At 49.0% G+C, this 19,732-nt stretch overlaps 1 protein-coding gene across 4 annotated transcripts in view; it reads right to left on the bottom strand.

Annotated features, from left to right (window-relative positions):
* Window positions 1-11,546: 11,546 nt before the first annotated feature.
* GPC3 (glypican 3) overlaps window positions 11,547-19,732 on the bottom strand; it is a 138,838-nt gene continuing 130,652 nt past the window's right edge. For all 4 annotated transcript variants that reach the window (XM_064426649.1, XM_064426650.1, XM_064426651.1 and 1 more), the window contains one exon: window positions 11,547-12,710. In XM_064426649.1, the coding sequence (XP_064282719.1) occupies window positions 12,535-12,710 (176 nt within the window). In that variant the 3' untranslated portion in view covers window positions 11,547-12,534. The remainder of the gene's footprint in view (window positions 12,711-19,732) is intronic.

Here is a 19,732-nt window from a genome sequence, read left to right as displayed (position 1 = left end):
TTTCATTCCCCTGAAGCACTTCCACCTGGGCACCAGTCCAGCAAGCGTTTGGTTTGTACACATCTGCCTCGTTCCAGCAGGGATGCACGTCACTGCCTTTGAGGTTTTTGTTAGCAGAGGGGAGCAGAAGTGGCCAACTCCTTTAATATCACCTGAGATGCAGAAGGCAAAACAGGTCAAAGGAAAGCAGAGGGAGCACCAGCTCTGAGCAGGACTTGACCCAGTCCTGTTCTGTACCAGGCTTCAGTATCAATAAAATAATGATACATTAAAAAATAACGATGAAACTTTTTTTTTTAATCCTCAGGCACTCTTTTAGTTCTGCTTATAGGCTATTTCAAAAGAATTTGTAAACAAAGAGTGGAAAATGTGTGTGCTACACAGGTGAAAGTAAACAGAACCCGCTTAAAAGACCCACTGCTGAAGGCAGAAGGTCCTGGCACACACTGCTCACCCTCTGGATCACCTGGCTGGACAGGCTGCTGTGGCTCCTCTTCCCAACAGTGCACTGCTGGAAGCAAAACCCATGAAGGAGCACACCAGGAGAATGGGATGCAGGATGAGTGTTGGCTTAAGTCCTGCTGCTCAAGAGGAGTCAGCAGACTTTGCCTTGGACCAAAGTGACCACAGCTCCTGTCCCTCTCCCAGGTTTGATACCCATCAGAGGTGCAACCCTCCTCACCATCCCAGCCCCTAAATGGACTAAGCACCATCCATACCACAGCAGGGATGTACATCCCTTGCCTTCGGCTCCATCTTCCTTGTCCAGCAGGGCCGGGGCAGCACAGTGGCTGCCAGACATTCATGGTTATATCATTGCTGCTTAAAATCCTTTTTTTTTTTTTTAATCTTCTTTTTTCATTCTCATCCATTCTTGCCCCTCACCCCCCATGGTTTAAAGTTTTCAAATGAAAATATGCAAGTTGTGACTTGCGGGTAGTGAGTCGGGGCTTGCAAGGAAAGTGGGAGGGAGGAGAGAGGAAAAGAAAGAGTGATCGGCTCAGAATGCCAGCAATTGTTTTTATCCTTTCCAGATGAAGGAAAAAGATCATGTTATTTGTTCAGCATACAGTTCCAGATTTTCAGGAATGAAATCTGAGAGCAACATGTCAACGGTGTGTCTTGAGAGCTGGGGTGGATGGCGGCCTTTGTGCTCCCAAACACCAGCAGGGCCAGCACGCTCAGCTGAGGAAAAAAAAAGGCTCCATTCTCACACTCTGAAGTGGTGGCATTAGATATCAGCAAGATAATGGGCCCAAGGCCTAGCCCTATTTCTTCTCCCAACCCAACGGCCCCAGGCTGCTGGCTTTGATGTACTCATTTATTTGCCTTTTCCTCTCACAGACGATATTTTTAACCGATATTGCGGTTTGGGCATAGACTGGGGAGAAAGGAGGGGGGAAAAAATGAAAGTAATTTTATTTCAACAGCTGATCAGGAGAGAAGAAAGGGAAAAAAAGATTAAAAAAAAAAAGAAAACCAGCCATTGGTTAGCCTGCAGGTCGATGTTTCCTGCTGTAAATCAGGCAGGACACGGTGGTCTCACAGCTGGAGGGAGATCAGCATCAGCCCGGGCAGACAGAGGGCTGAGTGCCTGGACAGCCCAGCCCAGGGCATTTGCACTTGAATCCCCAGGGAGCAGGAGGGAGATAGTGGGGTCAGCGAGGTGGCCAGTGGCGAGATTCAGGCAGGGCTGATTGATGTGCAGGCCGGGTGGGTGGTCCTGCATGGCATGGGGACAGAGGGAGCACCACTGTCCCCTTGGTGTGTCCAAGGCTGCCCATCCCCTGCCTTCCCCTGCCACTCCAGCAGGAAGGTTGGGAGCACCCATGGCCTTCAGATACATCCAGAGCAGGGTGGGTGAAGAATTAAGAGAGGGTGAAAGCAAAAAAATAAAAGAAAGGACTTTTCTTGATAACTTGTTGGACTACCCACAGCCTATAGGGAGCAATGCTGAGCATCCCCAGGTGCACAGGCTGGGAACCTCCCAGGATGACCAGTGCAGGGCTGGGCACAGCCCCACCTCTCCTTCCTCTGGAAAAAGGTGTCTTGGAGGAGGTGAAGACTCTGCACATCACCCTCTGCAGAGCCCATCACTGGAGGACCTGGCGTCCTGCTGGCTGTTATGTCCACAATTTGTACTCTTGGCTCCATCTTGTTTTGAAAGAACAGCTCCAGGGATGTTCCCTCTGTGCCATGCTCCGACTTCACTTCCAAAACTGCCTCTGTGCAAAATCACCATCTCTCCTCCCTGCAGCACCCTCCCCTGCCTGCCCCCTCAAACAACCAGCTCTTGTGGATCCCGTGGTGCAGATGCTCACCATAGATTCTTGTACAAGAGGAGAAAAAAAAACACTCAACACTTTTTGCCGTTAATGGGCAAAAAAATGTTCCCTGTGGAAAATTTCCTTGTGACTCACATCTCTGTTTTGGTTGAGAAAGCGAAGCATCAGGTAGCTGTGTGCCTGCTCTTCTCCTGTGCCATGGGTCTTTCTGCCTGAAAGTAACTGCAAGCAGTGCTGAGATCCTGCAATTTAGGTTTCACAATACTTCATGCAAGTGCCCAGCACTTGAAATTGTTGTCTCAGCTCTTTAAAGAAGTTTGGTTTTTTTCCCCAAGTCCCACAGCTGCAGTGGGAAAACTGAAAACTCACACCCAAATCATGCAAAAAACAGATGGCAGGAATGGACATCCAAATTAATTATTTCTTAATTTAAAACTTCTTTAAAATTTAATTTGGTCTTAAGGCAGGCCTGGCTCTGCCAGCCAGCTCAGACACTGCTGGGATAACAACACTGTGACATTCACAATGACACCAGCTCCTATGGGTGTTTTTTTCCCAGAGCCTGTCAGCTGGCACACATGTCCCAAAGACACAGATATGCTCCTAAATCACCTAAGCCATATCTCAACTGCAGAACCTGGTGCAGAATGGGCTCCTCCTGTGCTGGGACATGGTGCAGCCTCAGTCTGTCCCTTGCCAGAGATGGGTTGTGCAGAAAGGTGCGTCCCTGTGACAGCAGTGCTGGGGTAGGGGATGTTCTCAGCCCCCAGAAGAAGTATGCTTCAAAAGCAGGAGCATCCAGACTCTCTGAGGGACACTTTCAAGTGGAAAAAAATATAAAAACAAAGGGTTTAATTAGCCTGCACATCACCATTGGTGTGTACCTGCCCAGGACCCCACGGAAGAGAGGAGGCTGAGGGGAAAAAGAACATGGGAACATGACAGGAGGGGAAGCATCAGCACCTTCCCACTCTGTGAGCATCTCAGGGCTCATCACACCCAGGAACACTGAGCCAATTATGTTTTAATGCTGTCTAACCATGACTATTTTGGGATGGAGCACCACAAACTGCACAAATCCCTTGGCCAAACGCCACCCAGGGACAGGTGACATTGGTGGAGAGCCCTTGAAAGAGGCAGAGCAGGTTTGGCTGGGCTGGCATGCAGAGCATTCCCTCGTCCCTCCTGCATGCTCCAGACACCCTCTGAAAAACACTCAGGCCATGGCTTGCTCTGACCTTCCTCTGCACCTCCGGCAGCAGTGATTTCACTGCCCCTGCTCTGCAGCCAGCTCTTCCCTTGGGGCTCACAGTGATACCAGAACAAGCCAGGGCTCAGCAGCAAGGCCCTGTGCAGCAGCCCAGAGCCCATCCAGGCACTCCTGGCAGCCCTGCAAACCATCCACAGCCCGTCCCACGCTGTCAGGAACAAGATCAAGAGCAGAACCTTAACCAAAATGCCATGTGAGGCTGTGTAAAAGAGGTGGTAAAAGGGGAATCCACTTATCCCACAGTCAGCAGACAGGAACATCAGGATCTTGAGTTATTCCTTTAGAGATTGGATTAGCAGGTCAAGACCACAATAACCAGCAGCTTCTGCCAGACAGTCACCAGAGATGGAGTCTGGCAGCCCATCAGGCAGTGGGATCAATCAGTCTCCTTAAAAATAATTAAATGATCTGTCTATATCATGCTTAAAATGATCACTCTTCAAAGGCTGTAAAAACAAATTTCAGGCAAGAAGCACGGAAATGGCACAGAGGTTTGAGTGTGTGTACAGGATGAGCTACAGAGCAGTGGTTGTTGTTATTATTATTGTTGCTATTATTATTATTATGGTTATCATTATCATATCCCCACATACAAGGGCTCTTTCCCTCCTGGGAGTGAGTGAGTGTTGTGGAGGTCTCTGCAGAGGGAGGTGACACCAAGAGTCACACAGAGCAGCTGGGGGTTCCCTCCTTCCCTCACACCCTACCTGCACTCTGTGCTGAGACCTCCCCGTGCTCCTGCCTCTCCCTCATCCCTTGCTTGGTCCCCCAAAACTGGGATTTTGGCTCTTGCCACCTACAGCAGTCACTGCCATCTCCCCTCTGTGCCTGTCACCTGCAGCCCTGCAGCAGTGAACCCACAGGGGGATGAGTTAGCCCCCAACTTCAGTGGGCTTGTCTGGCCCTGGAAAAGACATAAATTGTTAGTGGTGAAACCCTTCAGCCTCGTGATGCAGCAAGTGGGAGGGTAACAACAGCTTCCTCTTGAGCATCACCACAGAGCTGGAGCTGGGACACTGATGACAAGAGGTTTTTCTCCACTTTTCTGCTCTTTTTTACATTTTTGGAGAAACTTTTTTTCTGCGGTCACACATTTGGTGTCTGCAGGGTGGTTTCCATAAACGTGGCACAGCTTTTACAATACTAAATAAAGCAGCATGCAAATCCCATCTCCACATTTGCAGGCTTGGAGTGTTTAAAAGGTGCAAGACCCATGTCTCTAGTTATTCTTTCACCAGCAGATATGCTACTGCTAAACATTTGTCTCCAAGCTGTGTGACACAGCCACCCTGTGCAGCCAGGCTCATTTCCCTTCTGCTGGATCACCTCCAGCTTTAAGGCAATCCCTGTAATGTTAATGAAATTTCTCCCTCCCAAAGCAGCTTTGTGTTATGGCCCTCTGGACTGGTCAAGCCCCAGCATTATCCTCATATGCCAGAGCAGAGCCTGGTGCCATGGATTTCCTCCCAACTGAGACACTCAACAAGCTGTTACCTCTGCCATGGCTTGAAGAGTGGGTCACCATTTCCTAGCCCAGCCTTGGTGTCCCTTGCTCTGTGTGGAGCATCCCAAGGCAGTGAAAGGGCAGGAACCTGAGCCCACACAGCTGGACTGCCCCTCACCCCAGTGCCAGGGGGAAGCAAGGCAGGGCTGCCCTGTACCCCAGCCTTGGACAGTGAAATTAATCCAGCTTAGAGCAAAAAAACCCCAGCCCCTGGTTCCCAAAGCAGGCAGGCTGGCTGCTGGGAGCTCAGGGCAGCAGTGCCCTGGATCCTTTCAGAGCTGTGCCTTGGGAAGAGGCAGCAATTAAGGAAAGAGCTGCTGGCCACAGGCACAGAGCAGCCCCTTGCTGCCATTGGCCCTTCATTAACAAACCAGTGTCACCCCACGGGCCTGACCTGACCTTCTCTGCAATTAACCAGGCCAATTAGTGCCTTTGCTCCTCTGTAAGACAGCATCTCCCTGCCCCTGGCTGCCCGGCCTGGCCCTCTGAGCCCCAGCACCTGCTGGCAGCCCTGGCAAGGGCTTCCGTGGCCACTCAGGTGGCAGTGCCCAGCTTGGGCTTGCAGCATCAGCAAGGTGATGAGCAGATCCTTTGCAGGGGCTTTCACACCACCAAGGCTGGAAAAAATCCCCTTCCTTGCCCTCCTGTTCTGTCATCCTCGTCACGAGCAGAACAGTCAAGAGTCTGGAGTGAGGGTCCTGCTAGAATGATTCAAGAAAGAAAGATGCTGGTACTTTGGTGGGCTGGAAATAGTATTCCCTCCTCTTTCGTGGTCACAGGAGCACACAAAGCCATCCCTGCTGCCTCTGTGGCACTGCCATGGCCAAGTGTCCGTGCTGGTTACCGCATTCAGGAGATGCTGATCCCACAGATGGTGACAGGCAATAGCAGGAACACACCACGGGTCTGGGACCCTGGGCCAAATCCTGGATTGTTCCACAACTTCCAGCTCAACATCATGAGTCACTAAGGCCACCACTCTTCCTTTTTTTTTCCCATAAAACTTTGTTTTTCCATCAAATGGGAACAAATACACCCAATACCAGGAATTTTGCTAGATGGAGTCCAGATGACAAGTTCTCAGAAAATGCTGTCAGCTGCTGAGATTCAGATTCAAGAGACATCATCCAATGTTAACCATAAACAACAGGGGCAACAAAATGTCTGGCAGATCTTGAAGTGACACGAGATGCCTGCACTCCACAACAAACCCGTTTCACACCACAGGAAAGGTCACCACTTTAATCCACTTCTGGGTGGAATGTACACAAACGTCATTCTTCTTCACATCTGTAATTAAACAGCCTCTTGCTTTGCTATCCAGCTCATGTTTATTTTCCCATTTGCTAACATGGTGGATGGTAATATAATATGACACTGAAGGGACACAGGCTGCTACAGGCAGGCTTTCCACTTCTCTCTAGTGATTAGCCTGCAGAGAGCTGGAGCTGATGGTTGTGCTGCTTGGATCCAGCAGTGATTTCCTTCCTGGATGTGCAGCATCTTTGCACATTGAAATAATAATAGCAGAGAAGACAGCGAAAGCAAACAAAATCAAATGACACAGATCCCTAAATGTGTTGACTCGTTGCAAGAAGTTGCTGAGGTCTCTGCTGGGCTCCTACAAGGGAGAAGACAGCAAGTAAACTGGGAGGCTGAGGCTAAATCTGTACTTCTGCTATGAAAAATTTGGTTTTCAACACTGGTAATGTGCTGGATCACTTGGGAGAAGTCTTCCTTCTCCCTGTGGCCACCAAGCAGCATTTGAAACAATGCTGGATAATCTCTGGTGGGGCCCTTCCTTCCCCACAAAGTGCTCTTGGGTACCCACTCCTGCCCACCACACGTGCCCAGGAGGAAAATCCCCACACCAGCAAGAAGGATTTTCCCTCTCCAAACCTTCTGGGCTGCAGTGCTGGTACGTGGCTCACGGGGAGCTCAGCAGGAGCTGGGCAGGAGGGCTTTGCAGGGAATGGTTTATCTGTCAGGAAGGACTGTGGGATGCATCACTTGGCAGCCCCCAGCATGGCCGTGTACTTCAGACCCCAGCACGCTCTCAGCAAAACAACACCAAGATGTTTATTTTCAAAAGGACAAAATGTTTGACAAAATAAATGATATTTGATTAATACCCACTGCTTTTCTGGGGTTTTTTTTTTGAAGGCAGTAAATTTGCTGACTTTATAAACATGCCACAGTGCTTCATCTTCCTATGCCAGCATTTCAGTTACCTCATCTCCAGGGAATGCCCTTAGTAACACTTTGACAAGCCTGTTTAGGGGGTTGTTTGTGGGTTTAGGTTGCTTTTTTCTCCCCACTTTTACTTCTTAGGGAGGTTTCCCATGAGGAAGCCACAGGCTGGAGCTGAACAAAACCCACCTTTTTTATTTCCTACAGAGACCTTCACTATGTCCCTAAGAGAAAACCCAAATTCCAACACTAAGGACCAGAAAGCATCCTTCAATGTCATAGTTTTTCATCCCATTCCCTTCTGACTGCAGATTTCATTCCCCCAGTACCTCCATACCTAACTCCTTGCTAAGGGAACAAATAACATACTGGGAGAATTTGTGATTTTCCTGGTGCCCAGCTGAGCCACCCCAGCTGTGGAGCTCAAATTTAAAAATCTCTGAGTTTGTGGGAATGGCCACCTGCTTCTAGGGGGTGTGTTGTGTGATCTGGTAAAGCTTTAGCAGCTCTTGTCAATCATTAAACTGCAGTGCTGCTGGAAAGGTCAAGGAAATTCCCACCAAGGCACCCAAGCGTTTGGGAACCAAAGGGTATTTCTGGCTGGATATTTCTGGATTGTTTTAGCTTAGGGGAGCCACAGAGCCTGCAGGGCAGGACTGGTCTGGTGGGCTTGGCCAGTCCCACCACTGAGCTGTGTGCTCCAGCATGGGAAGGAGATGTCTCAGCAGCACACGTGGCTGTTTGGAGCATTCTGGGTGTTTGACTGGTTTCATATATTTTATTTTAAACACTTGTGCACCATGCCCTCTGTGGGAAGGAGATGTCTCAGCAGCACACGTGGCTGTTTGGAGCATTCTGAGTGTTTGAGTGGTTTCATATCTTTTACTTTGGAGACTTTTGCACCATGCCCTGTGTGGTGCCTGCTGCAGCCTGCTTGTCTCCCTGCTCCCTTGGTGCCTCCTGCCCACCACCACCAGCTCCTCCCCATCTCACCATGGACCAGCAGCTGCCAACAAAGCAGAGCAGGGGCCAGACAGCCACCTCCTCCCTGCCAGCACATCAATCCCCAGCATGCCACCCCGGCAGGACCTGAGCTGTGCACCAACCCAGCCCCCTCCAAGGCTGGACAGTGCCCTTTTCGTTGGTGGCATCTCCCTTGCTGTGCCCATGGCTCAGCATGCAGCAGTTTGGACTGAAAAGCAAATCAAAATAGCTGATTATACAGGTAAAATACCTGAAAATACAGCACAGGATTCCACGTGTCCCCCTTCTGCTGACCCACAGGAACATGCCAGGTTTCTCTGATGGTGCTCTCTGCATCCTCCATGCAAGGGGCATTTTGTTTCAGCTGGAAGCTCTAGTGAATCCAGCCCTGGATCCTTGTTAGGCCCATGCTCCAGAGGGCTTGAGGGCTTTGCTCACAGAGATGCATGAGGAATTCTGAAAATCTCCCTGAAAAACGAAACTGAGACACTTTAGATTTCACTTTCCCAAACAGCATGAGCTGTAAGCACCAGCTGTTTCTAGCAGCTGTTCAGTGTGTTAGATTTTACCATTCCAGCACTAAACTATTAGTCAATTGATTAATGAACTGGAACTTCCCATCCAACAAAAATATTTTGGTTTTAAATTATAATTTGATGTGTGGTTAGTGCAGAAATGCATTACACATGCTAAGCACATGTTTGCATCTCCTCACCACCCTCAGACACAGGGAAAGGTGTCAGCTTCATCACCTTTTTAAGGCTGCTTGCAAACCCCTCCAGGGAATGCAGTTTTACCTTTAATGCAGTTTTTTATTTTGCAGAATGCACGAGGGGTGATGCTGCTCAGTCCTGCCCATGTGTGGGATGGGGCCAGCAGGCTCCTGCCACCCCACTGCTGTGATGAAAGGATGCTGTGGGGCTGAAAGGAGCTGCAGAATGGCCAGGAAGCAGTAAAGTTAACTGGCAGGAGTGAGGGCTCAACCACCTGAGACAGGAAACATTCCCAAGGTTGCCAGCCTTTATTGGGTGGCAGCACAAGGTCCCCAGCCCACAAGGCAGCACTGGGACACTGCTGGCAGCTGCACCAAGGATCCACAGCTCTGCACAGGCAGACATGGGGACTGGAGTCAGCCACAGCTCAGGACTGGCCCTGGGTTTCATCACAAAGCTAAAAATTATCTGAAAAGGAGTTGTTCCATTGTTTGGGTTTTTTTTTCCCCAGAAGTACCTCCATGCCATAAACTCCTCTATCCAGCTAAAACCCCAGGTATTTACTCTGGTGAAGCACTCTGCAGGTCAGAAGTGGCCACCACTGGTGCCAAATTCACATCATGTGTTCTCATGGAGCTGTGTGCACAGCTGGGCTCCAGCCCTGGCACCTGCCAGCAGCTCAAGCCCTCCTCTCCTTGACTCATGTAAACATATTATCATATATATGATGTGTATACTCATTAATAATATCAATAATGATAAAAACTGAAATAATCTCAACTGTGTATTAGCAGTTAAACCTGCATGCCCTGGGACAAGGTTTGGAGCTCCAGGGACACATGCAGAGGGCAGGTGACAGTGCCCATCTCCTGATGGAGGGGCCCCATCCCATGGCAAGGCAGGTCACAGTACAGAGCAGTGGTGTAGAGAAACAAACAGGGAAAAATTATTCCTTATTTCTCATGATGGGAATGAAACACTGCCCAGAATTGAACATCAGTTTTATTCCACCTCAGTGGCCAGGGCATTCCTTGCAAACCCCCTGTTAAAACATGTGCACAAACCCAGGGCAGGGGAAAATTCAACAGCTGCTTTCTCAGGCTATAATCTGTTATTTCATAAACTTGGCAGGTAGTGAGCTCAAAGGCTGTTTTTTGTGATCTCTGATCATAACAAAATCTCCAGCAAGCACAGCTTTGCTAAACAGCAAAGGGAAACCAGGCTCAGCATGCCTCAGAGGGTCTTCTGCTGAGAAGCACCAGCATCACACTGTGGTGAAGCAAGTGGGAGAACCCACCAGGCTTTCTGAGACACAGCAAGGACAGCCCACGCCAGCTCCTCAGAGAGAAAACACACTGGACTTGTACTGAAAAACTGCTGCCACCCTCCCATCCTGCTGCTTATCTAAGGAAGCAGCAGCACACAGAATATTTGTGACATATTAGAGATGATGTCCCTGCACTGGTACCAGCAATACCTGGCGAGGCAGAGGCAGCACATCCTCTCTGAACAAACCCAGCAGCCCACTTCCACCCCCAGCACTCCCAGGGGATGAAAGGAAAATGATCAGAAGGCAAGAAGCGATTCAAATTCAAGTGGCACTAATAAAATATTCCCTTTGGTGGAGCAGAGGCTCAGGGGCTCAGCCAGCTGCAGCACAGAGAGCTGGGATGATGTGAGGAGCTGGACCAGAGTAAGAGCTGAGGAGCAGGAAGGTGAAGAAATGCCTCTGCCAGCACCACCACTGGCTCTCCCTTGCACTGCCCCATGCACCAGGACCCCTCTGACCCAGGGGTCAAAGCACAGTGCCAAGAGACAGAGGATTGCAGTTTGGTTTGTGAACGTGTAAAATGTAAAATACAAAAATATGTAAAACACAAAACCATATCACAGTGCATGGATGCAAAAAATCAGCCCTTACAGGAATACCACATGTCAGCACTGCCCAAACACTCCCAGCACTCACCCTGGTGTGGATGGGACAAGGATTCTGAAACCCAGAGGACAGGTCTCCAGCAATTAACCATCAGGTCATGCCATGGGTTAGCCCAGATCTGCTCCTTTGCATCAGGAGCAGTGAACTGGGAGTTAACATCTCCATGCAGAGGAGTGGAGCAACAATCACCTCTCCTTCTGCCACAAACCCAAAGCACTTCACACAACCCCAAGGCTTCAAATCAGAGTCAGACAGGTCAGCCCCACCACTTAGACTGGGTAAAGTTTCCACTCTCCAAACCATCTGACTGCATGGTTTGGAATTATCTACTTTCTCCTAAACATAAAGCTGCTGTAGAAGAGGCCTGATGCACACAAATATTTGAAGCATGCACGTGTGTGTGAGGGGGTGTGTGCACACATACGTGCACACGCTGCAGCTCAAGATACTGCAGGTATAAACACTCTAGTAAAGGCAGAGCTTAAACAGAAATATGCAACCATCTTGGCCAGAAACCAAACCAAACCCAGCCCATTCATTTAATCAGACCAAGCCAAGTCCTGGTGTCCCTGAGCTGGGCACAGTTGGTGTTCCCAGGCTGCCCACTCCAGTACAACACAGGCTGTTGTCTCGCACACACGGGAAGCTGCTTCCAGGGCACCGCTTACAGAGCAACCAATCTTTATTTTAGAGATAGCTTACGTAAAGGAACATGCAAAGAAACACATGAGTAAGAGTCTCATCTGCCTCAGGCTCCTGTAAAAGGCTGTAAATCCTTTTCTTCTCCCCTTTCACAGCACAGCACGTTGGACTGTCATTGTTCACCCCGCGAGCACAGCGCGTACACCCCGCCGTCGGTCCTTTGGCTGGAGCTGTGCTTGCAGGTTTCCCGTGGGAAAGGAGGTGCTTCACTTCTGAAGAATGAAACCAGGTTGTTGCGTGTGCCACCAGGATGCTGGTGGGGATCAGCCAGCTGCACTGAAGGGCTTCAGAACCTGGCTGGGAGCAGCAAAATCGCCTGCAACTTGCCATGGGGCGGGTGGGCTTTGTGCCCAGGGGAGCAGATCTTCACCTCAATCCCAGTGCAGGACAGCTTCTCTTCCACAGCATCTTTCTCCTGCTGAGTGTCTGATCTTCTCTCTCCCCTGTCTTCACCTGCTCTCTGTTATGTCCTGACCAGATTCCCAGGGGTGAGACTTGAATTTGGAGTAAGTACAAAAACCAGTTGAACTACAGAAAAAATCTGTATTAAGTCAACTAGGAATCAGGGGCATGATATTTGCAGAGAGTATTTAATAAACCATAGGTGTTCTGTACCCCATGCATGTTTGAACAACTCAAAATGAAATATGGTCGTCACCTTAACAGCAAGGGAGACCTCAGTGCTCAAAAAATGCAAGGAACACAATTTAATATGAACCTGCTTATATTTAACAGGATTATCTTTAAAAAGCACTGTTAGATATTTACTAGTTTGCCATGAACCAAGACGTTTTTAAATGTTTTTTTTTTTTCTGTGAAGAGTCTTGAAAAACTGACTCAAGGCATTTGTCCTGTTTTTGGAAATGTGCATATATTTCAGAAGAGGTTCCGAGTATCTTCCTCACTAAAAAAAGGCGTGGAGAGACACGGAGTGATGCCACCAGCACTGCTCATGGCTGGTGGCCCAGCAGCAGCAGGAGGAGCAGGGCAATGCCAGCAGCAGGCCTGGGGTGGGTGGCTGCACTGCCAGGGTCGCTGCTGGGGACTGCAGCACCATCTTTGCTTTGCTGATTCAGAAGCTGCTTATTTGCAGAGATGTCATCCATGTCCAGGTCATAGGCCAGCTCTGAAAGCAGAAGGAGAGAGGTGTCAGTAACACGTGGTGTGTGTCAACATTCTGACACACAGCACATCCAGCCCCCACAAAACTGGGGTTCTGGGGGCAGCCCGTGCCACAGCTGAGGGCAGCTGGGTCTGGGTGCAGTCAAAGCCATCACAGGGCTTGATGGGCCAGAAGAGCTTAGCAAACATCTTGGCAGTCCTGCACCCACCAGCCTCAGTACCCTACACCAAATCTTATGCTTGGAGAGACCAAAAAATCCCAACTGTGAGGTGCTGCAGAAAGAAAACAAAATAGGTAAGTAAGGGATGTGCCTTACTGGAGAGCTACTCCCAAAGAAAAGCAGCTGAGCTTTGGAGGGGGTGTTTAGCAATGCAAATTGTGTCTGCTCCCCAGGCACAACAAGGATGCGTGCAGGAGTGAGGAAATCCTGGCGAGCACTAACACTTCCCCAAACCCAGAGTCAGCAGAAGGCCTTGCTCACCAAAGCCTCCTGGCTCCTGCAGGACCTGAGGAGCTCTGCATTCCTGCAATCTTACGTAAGAGTGTGCAAAATATGCTCCTTATAGCACTGAGAACACATCCCATCCCTGGTCCACCTCATCAAAGGAAGGAATGTGAATGGCTCATCCACTCTGGGCATGCTGGTGTTGCAACGTGGAGACTTTGAGATGGAGCACATGTGGGTTCCAATCCAAGAAAACATCCAGTATACAAGTTTGGATAGTACTGGCAGAGAAGCATGGCGTTAACAGAGGGCACAGCTTGTGGCAACCATCCCTGGCTGCAAGTGACCTGCTGAGCAGCAACTCACAGCCTCCCTTGTCATGCTGGGTCAGGGAAGAATAAAAAAGTCCAAATAGACAATGTGGAAAGACAAGACACCAGCAAATCTCAGGGTCAAGAAGAAAGAATAAAAGTTGTTTTAAGATGCCATTAGCCAGATCTACCTGGGGCATTTGAACCTGTCAGTCAGCTGGACTGAGTGGGTGCACTCATGCTTGTTCTCAAGGCAATGGGCTCTTGCTCCCCCCCTGCTTGTGCTGCTGGTCCAGGTTTCTCACCCAAATGGGAATCAGGTAACCCTGTTTGTCTTATCCTCAGAGCCTGGCCTTTGGAGTTGGAGGAAACTGGTGGTTTCCATCAGAAAAGACCCTGGCTCAGGACTTTTACAGGCCTCCTGAATCACTAGCATGTTGGAAAGGTTTGGATCATCCCACCCCACCCCTGAGAAAGAATCCAAGAGACTGAATAAGCACTCTATCTAAAAAGTGCCACATCAATCCAAAGAACACCACTGCCAAGGCAAACAGGCAGTATTTCTTAATCAAAAAATACCCAAACATTGCAAAACAAAAGCAGAACGATGTTAGCATGACAAGTGAATCAGCCCAGGCCATCAAAGGAGGTCAGAAATGGCTCAAAGGGAGCAGTTATCCCTGCACAGAGAGGCCAGGTGCAAGCAGAACCTGCCTGGCAAACTGAATTCTCTAGTAGATCCCCACAAATACTGCAATTCCTCTTTTCCACAGCTTTCCTGCTTTTCTTTTATATAGTACAGATATGCTGCTGTCCTCTGGCACTGCACACCCACGGGAAGAGCAGGGGAAGAAAGGTGCCACCTTGAAAGGGATGTGCTGGGAGACTTTCCAAGCACAGAAAGAACAAATCCCTCTGGCAGGAGGCATGCTCAGGCTTCAGGGCAGTTTGGGAACAGCCTGCCTGCACCACCTTATTTTCCCAAGCTCATTTATGGAAAATAAGTGAAGGGTTTTTGAGTTAATAAAATCACAGCAGATTATTTCACAGTTGGTTGTTTGACACAAGACTCCTCAGCTGGCACAGTGTTGGATCACAACCTGCCTTAGTGTGTTTTGGAAGGTATTTCCACACATTACAAAGGCTCCTGAAACCTAAAAGATGCTCCATGGGGTCACAGCACTGTCAGGCACCCACGCTCCCAGACCAGTGATCATGAGAACTTTGGGGCAGAATATTCTCTTACTGGACCTCCTAGCAAACCTAAAAAAATTCCCCAGGAACTGAGTAACTACTCTTGCCTTCCCTTTAGGAAAGAAATTTGAAACAAAAGAGTGTTTCAGCAAGGTCCTTAACAGCACAAAGGGTTTTGACGGCCCCATTTACAGTCTTGTTCTGGGGTGTAATTTATGAGATTCGAGTTCCTGCACGGGTCTCAACGCAGCAGCTGAATCCCCTTGGAAATGTTCAGCCAGTACCAAAATGAGTGTTCCAAACATATTCTTTGCGTGGGAAATTTTCCAATTCTGGGATTTCACCTCAACTTGAGTAAGGGTAATTTTTTTAATCACGGCATTTCACCCAAATGGGGATGGTGATTCTCTTGCTATTCCTTTCTGGCCAAATTAAAGAGAAGGGAACAGAAACCCTCTTGTCATCAGAGATTAGAATGCTATTTTCCTCACCTTAACTGCTTCAGAAGTTTAGTGCTTGGGTGTGCCATTTGTTTTCACTGTTCCTTCCATTGTATCCTATTCCTTATTTGTGCCCAACTGTATTTTTAGGCGTGATGGATTTAGCGAAACATCTTTTATTTTGTGTTAATAATGGATCTGTAGCCCTTGCAAATCCTTTTCACTTAACTTCTAATGACCTTTGTTACATCAGAGAAAAGAAAAATAAAAGGTATGAGCCTCTAACAGACCTCAGGCAGCCAATCCAGGCAATAACAGCATTAAAAATATACAGAATTGGAGAGGTTGGAAGGCATCACAGTGAGTCATTTGGTCCAAGCTCCCTCTCAAGCCCAATGCACAATGTGCCCCAGAGCACAACACACAGGATTGAGTCTATCTCCAGTGAGGGAGACTCCACATCCATTCTGGGCAGCCTGCTCCAGTGCTCACTCGCTGCACATTAGAAAAGTTCTTCCTCATATTCAGATGGAGCTTCCTGTGCATCAGTTTCTGCCCACTGCCTCTGATCTTACTGCTTATATTATTGATAATAAACATATTTCAAATCCAGGAACCCAAATTAGCAAATGTTCCTAACCAGGTAGCTCCTGAGAGGGCTCCATTATGATTTCCAGCTGTTGTTAGGATCCCTGGTTAGACCTGGTCACCTCCACATCCCTGCACCTCCTGCCCCCACAGCCTCCAGGAGTGAAAGAGCCTCAGCATCAGGGAGAGAGATGCAGGATGGCTGGTAACTAAAACTAACACTCCACACACCTCATTTTGGCCACATCCACCCAAAACTTTGCCTTTATGCTGCAAAATAACCTGAAAGAAGGAACTCCTCTGCCTCCCCTCTACCCAGCCACCTTCTGCATTAAACATCTCCACCACCCCAGCTCTGATCACCCAATTTACTGGCATCAGCTTCTCCATACAAAATGGCCCTTTGGCCTGCAAAGACTTTCGGGGGAGGGCAGGAAACTAGAAAAATCTGTTTCTGTTTATAATCAGAGTCCAGGGGGTATTACCAACAATCTGCACTAATTACAAATTCAATCTTCACTCATTTTGGTCCCTCTCGTCCTCTGGGCTGCAGATTAGATAATCCCTTTAAAATAATAGTCAATCATTAGCTCTGCTTTTTTCTGCCCCTCCTCACGCAAGCCGAGCGTGCCGGGCCGTTTCCCGGAATCCTCACACAGCTGGTGAAAGGTCTCCAGCCGCACACAAGCCGGTCCCTCCGGAAGCATCTTTTGTAACCAAAGCCCCTCTAACACAAAGCTGCTGTGCTGTGCTCCCAGGACAGCCACGGCTTCAATGGCCTCGCAGCGTGGAGGACAAAACCCGGCGCCAGCCCTGCAGCACGCGCTTTCCGCGCCCGCGAAATAAAGCGGAGGCTTTTTCCCATGGATTAGGGAAAATGCCTCCTGACTCTGCCACACTGACTCTGCACAAGCTTATTGGGCAGGAATCATTAGAAAGGTCTTCTTGCTGAACCACACCAGCTTTGGAGGTGGCTACAAAATGAGGCTGAACTGGGAGTAAGTCGGGTTTGAGTTGGGATAAAATGTGCCATGGCAGCTGGCACAGCAGGAGCTGGGAGGAAGAGTACTGGCACACAGGCTTTGCTCTGCCAAATCCATGCTGCCTACCAAAACACTCCTTTTCACCCCCAAAATGGACAGAGAACTGCTAGCAAATGTCTGGCAAATGACCTCCAAGAGCCCCACTGCCGCAGGCTGGCTCGGCTGCTGCCCAGAGCCCAGAGCCAGGGAATGTCACCTCCCAGCCAGGCATCTGGGCTGCCTGCCTGCCAAGCCTGCCCCAGCAGATGGTTCCAGCCATGGGCCCAATATAGTAACAGAGCCATAATGGATGGCCAGGCATGAAAACTGCCTCCCCCTGTCACCTGATAGCCCTGCCAGTGCCTCGTGCAGCCGTGATGGGTGTGAGGGGATCCCAACACGGGTGAAACCATTAAACCTAACACAGCATGGTCAGCCAACAGGGCTGCTGGTGATGGCCCTGGTTTGCACATGATGGAAGGGAATGGATCATGTTTCCAGTGAATGCAAAACACATCAAGCAGAAATGTCACAGACAGGTAGGGCAGCTTGGCAAGCTGTGGCATCTGCCAGCATCTGCCTGCATCTTTCCTTCAGGACTGTTTCTTCCTAGGAAAGCATATGCTGCCATTGCCATTGAAAATTACAATCTCCAGAGTGCATTGCTTTGTGTAATTTTTTTAAGCAGCGAGCATCTCCAGTGTGGGGAAGAAGATGCCAGTAGATGCAGCAGACTGGCTGTCTCCAAAACAGGACAGGATTTCTTAAAGGGAGAGCTGTTTGAGTCAAGCCCAAACTGTTGACTCATTAAAAGGTGAAGCATAAGAGCCTGTGATTCCACACACCAGTCTGCCTCACCTTGGCTCCCAAATCTCTCCTTCTCTACAGTGCCAACCATTTCACTCTCACAGGTGTTTGCACCTGAAAAGTAGAAGAACAGTCCAATTTCATCCCAAACACTTCCTGGAACACCAAAAGCTCTGCTCGCCTCAGCCTGCAGTTATCTGGGTTTTCTCATGCAAACAGCTCGTATTACAAACACACCTCTGCCTCCCCAAAGACAACACCTGAAACCATCCATTGGGTTACATGGCACAAACAGCCACCATCCATTGGGTTACATGGCACAAACAGCCACAACTGCAGGGATACAGCCGAGATTCCAACATCCTTCTTCTCCAAAACACCTTAAACTCTTCCAAACACCCAGCCAAGCATGGTTTCATCTCATCAGGGAGGTTTTGCCCTCTGGCTTATTACCATTAAAATCCTGGAGCACCAACAGGTTTGCCAGTTGTCTTCTTGCACAACGAGCTGCAACAGCCCAGCCGTAGGTGCGGCCGCGCCGGCGTGTAATTAAAGCGCTGAGCCAGGGCTGGCTGTGGTGCTTGTGTTGGCACACAGCACTGAGATGGATGTGCCGCATGTGCATGGTCTTGTGCCTCTCCTTTTCCACCTCCTCCACAGCAATTTAGGAGGTGCGGCTCTTGGCAATACGGATTTGGAAAAAAAAAAAAGAAGAAAAAATGCAGCTCAACATCACCCTGCTGCCATCGGCAACAGGGCCAAGAGAGCCTGGCACGGCTCAGCAGCAAGGGGTAAAACCAACTTCCTGGGCAGAAACCCAAAGGAATCAGGCTTGGGATTGCTGATTTGCAAACCAAGGCTTTTCTCCCTCTTACCTGTTTGCCACCTCTCGGCTGCTGGTGTGCCACTGATGGCCCCTGGCCTGCAGCATGTGTTCACCAGCAACCCAGAGACCACAGGTGCCACCACAAACCCAGGACCAGCGGGGGAGGAAGCTCCCCTAGGATCAATGCTGTCTGGAAGGCAGCAGTAAATTGATTTGGGGGGACCCAGATGTGAGGAAGGCCCGTCTCAGTCCCAGCCAGGGGTGTAACCAGGTGCTGTTCGGGGTACACGAGGCACTGAGCTCTGTGAGGCAGCCAGTATGCACAGCCTGGCTCTCCAGCCTCCAGTACTACCAGTAAATTCTCTCCACACATGTCCACAAGCTTTTGAAAGGACAGAACACCCTCAAAACCCAACAGAGTTTACAGGCAGAGGGGCTCCACCATGACCCCAATTCCAGCAGCTGCTCCTTCCCCCCATCTTGGCCAGAGGCTGGTGGCAAGGAAGGGCCATCATTTATGACCTGGGCCTATGTTTACTTTGAAAATGTACTCGTTACATTCTTCTTTGCTCCTTGGTTTGTTCTAGATCTACCCTGAAGAGAATCTGGCATCTGAAATTGCATTCCTTGTTTTCCCCTTGGCAGAGCCTGAAAGAGTTTCTGAACTGCTCTCACGGAGAGGAGCCACAAAAACGTGTTTAGCAAAATGATGCACTCATGTAATCTATTAAAAATTAACAAATCTCATTAGCATTATTAATTGGAAGTGCTGGAGTCCTTATGCTTTGCTGATGAAGCAGCATTACCATGGTCTGATATCCAGACATACAGTCCAGAACAAGAGCTGCTACCTAAAGGAGCTTAGAAGAAAAGCAATGAAAAATAGGGAGCTAAACATGTACAGCCAAAAACATCTACAAAGACAGGAGTCAAGAAATAAAAAGAGGAATAGCTGTAAACAGAAGAGTATGAATAGAAGTGAAATTATTTAAGTGGCAGCAATACAGGACTGGGTGAAACAATGATCCTGCGGATCCCCCTGTACCTCAGCCCACCCAAATGTCATTTCTTCCTGCTCAGAGACCTTCAAGATCTAAGTCACAAAGAGATCCCTTCTGATCACTCTGCTGTCACCTGAGAGATCTCTGTACATTCTTGATTTTGGGAAGTAAGGTTCTCAATGATAGCAGAGCACAATTAAATGCTTCATATTCCCTCTAATGACTAAAACAACATACTCCCATCTAACTGAAATTTTCTTCTTCATGTTTTCTTCCCCAAAAGCTCCTGGATATGACCAGGAGAGGAAGCTCTTTATTGCTATGTGCTGGCCTTCAACACTCTAAGCTCAGGGCATTCAGTGACATTCAGGTATTAGCAGGAGCTGACAAA

This window comes from Passer domesticus, chromosome 7, assembly GCF_036417665.1.
Source record: "Passer domesticus isolate bPasDom1 chromosome 7, bPasDom1.hap1, whole genome shotgun sequence".
NCBI lineage: Eukaryota > Metazoa > Chordata > Aves > Passeriformes > Passeridae > Passer > Passer domesticus.
Note: the sequence above shows the minus strand (reverse complement) of the source record. Positions and strands in the feature narration are given on the sequence as shown.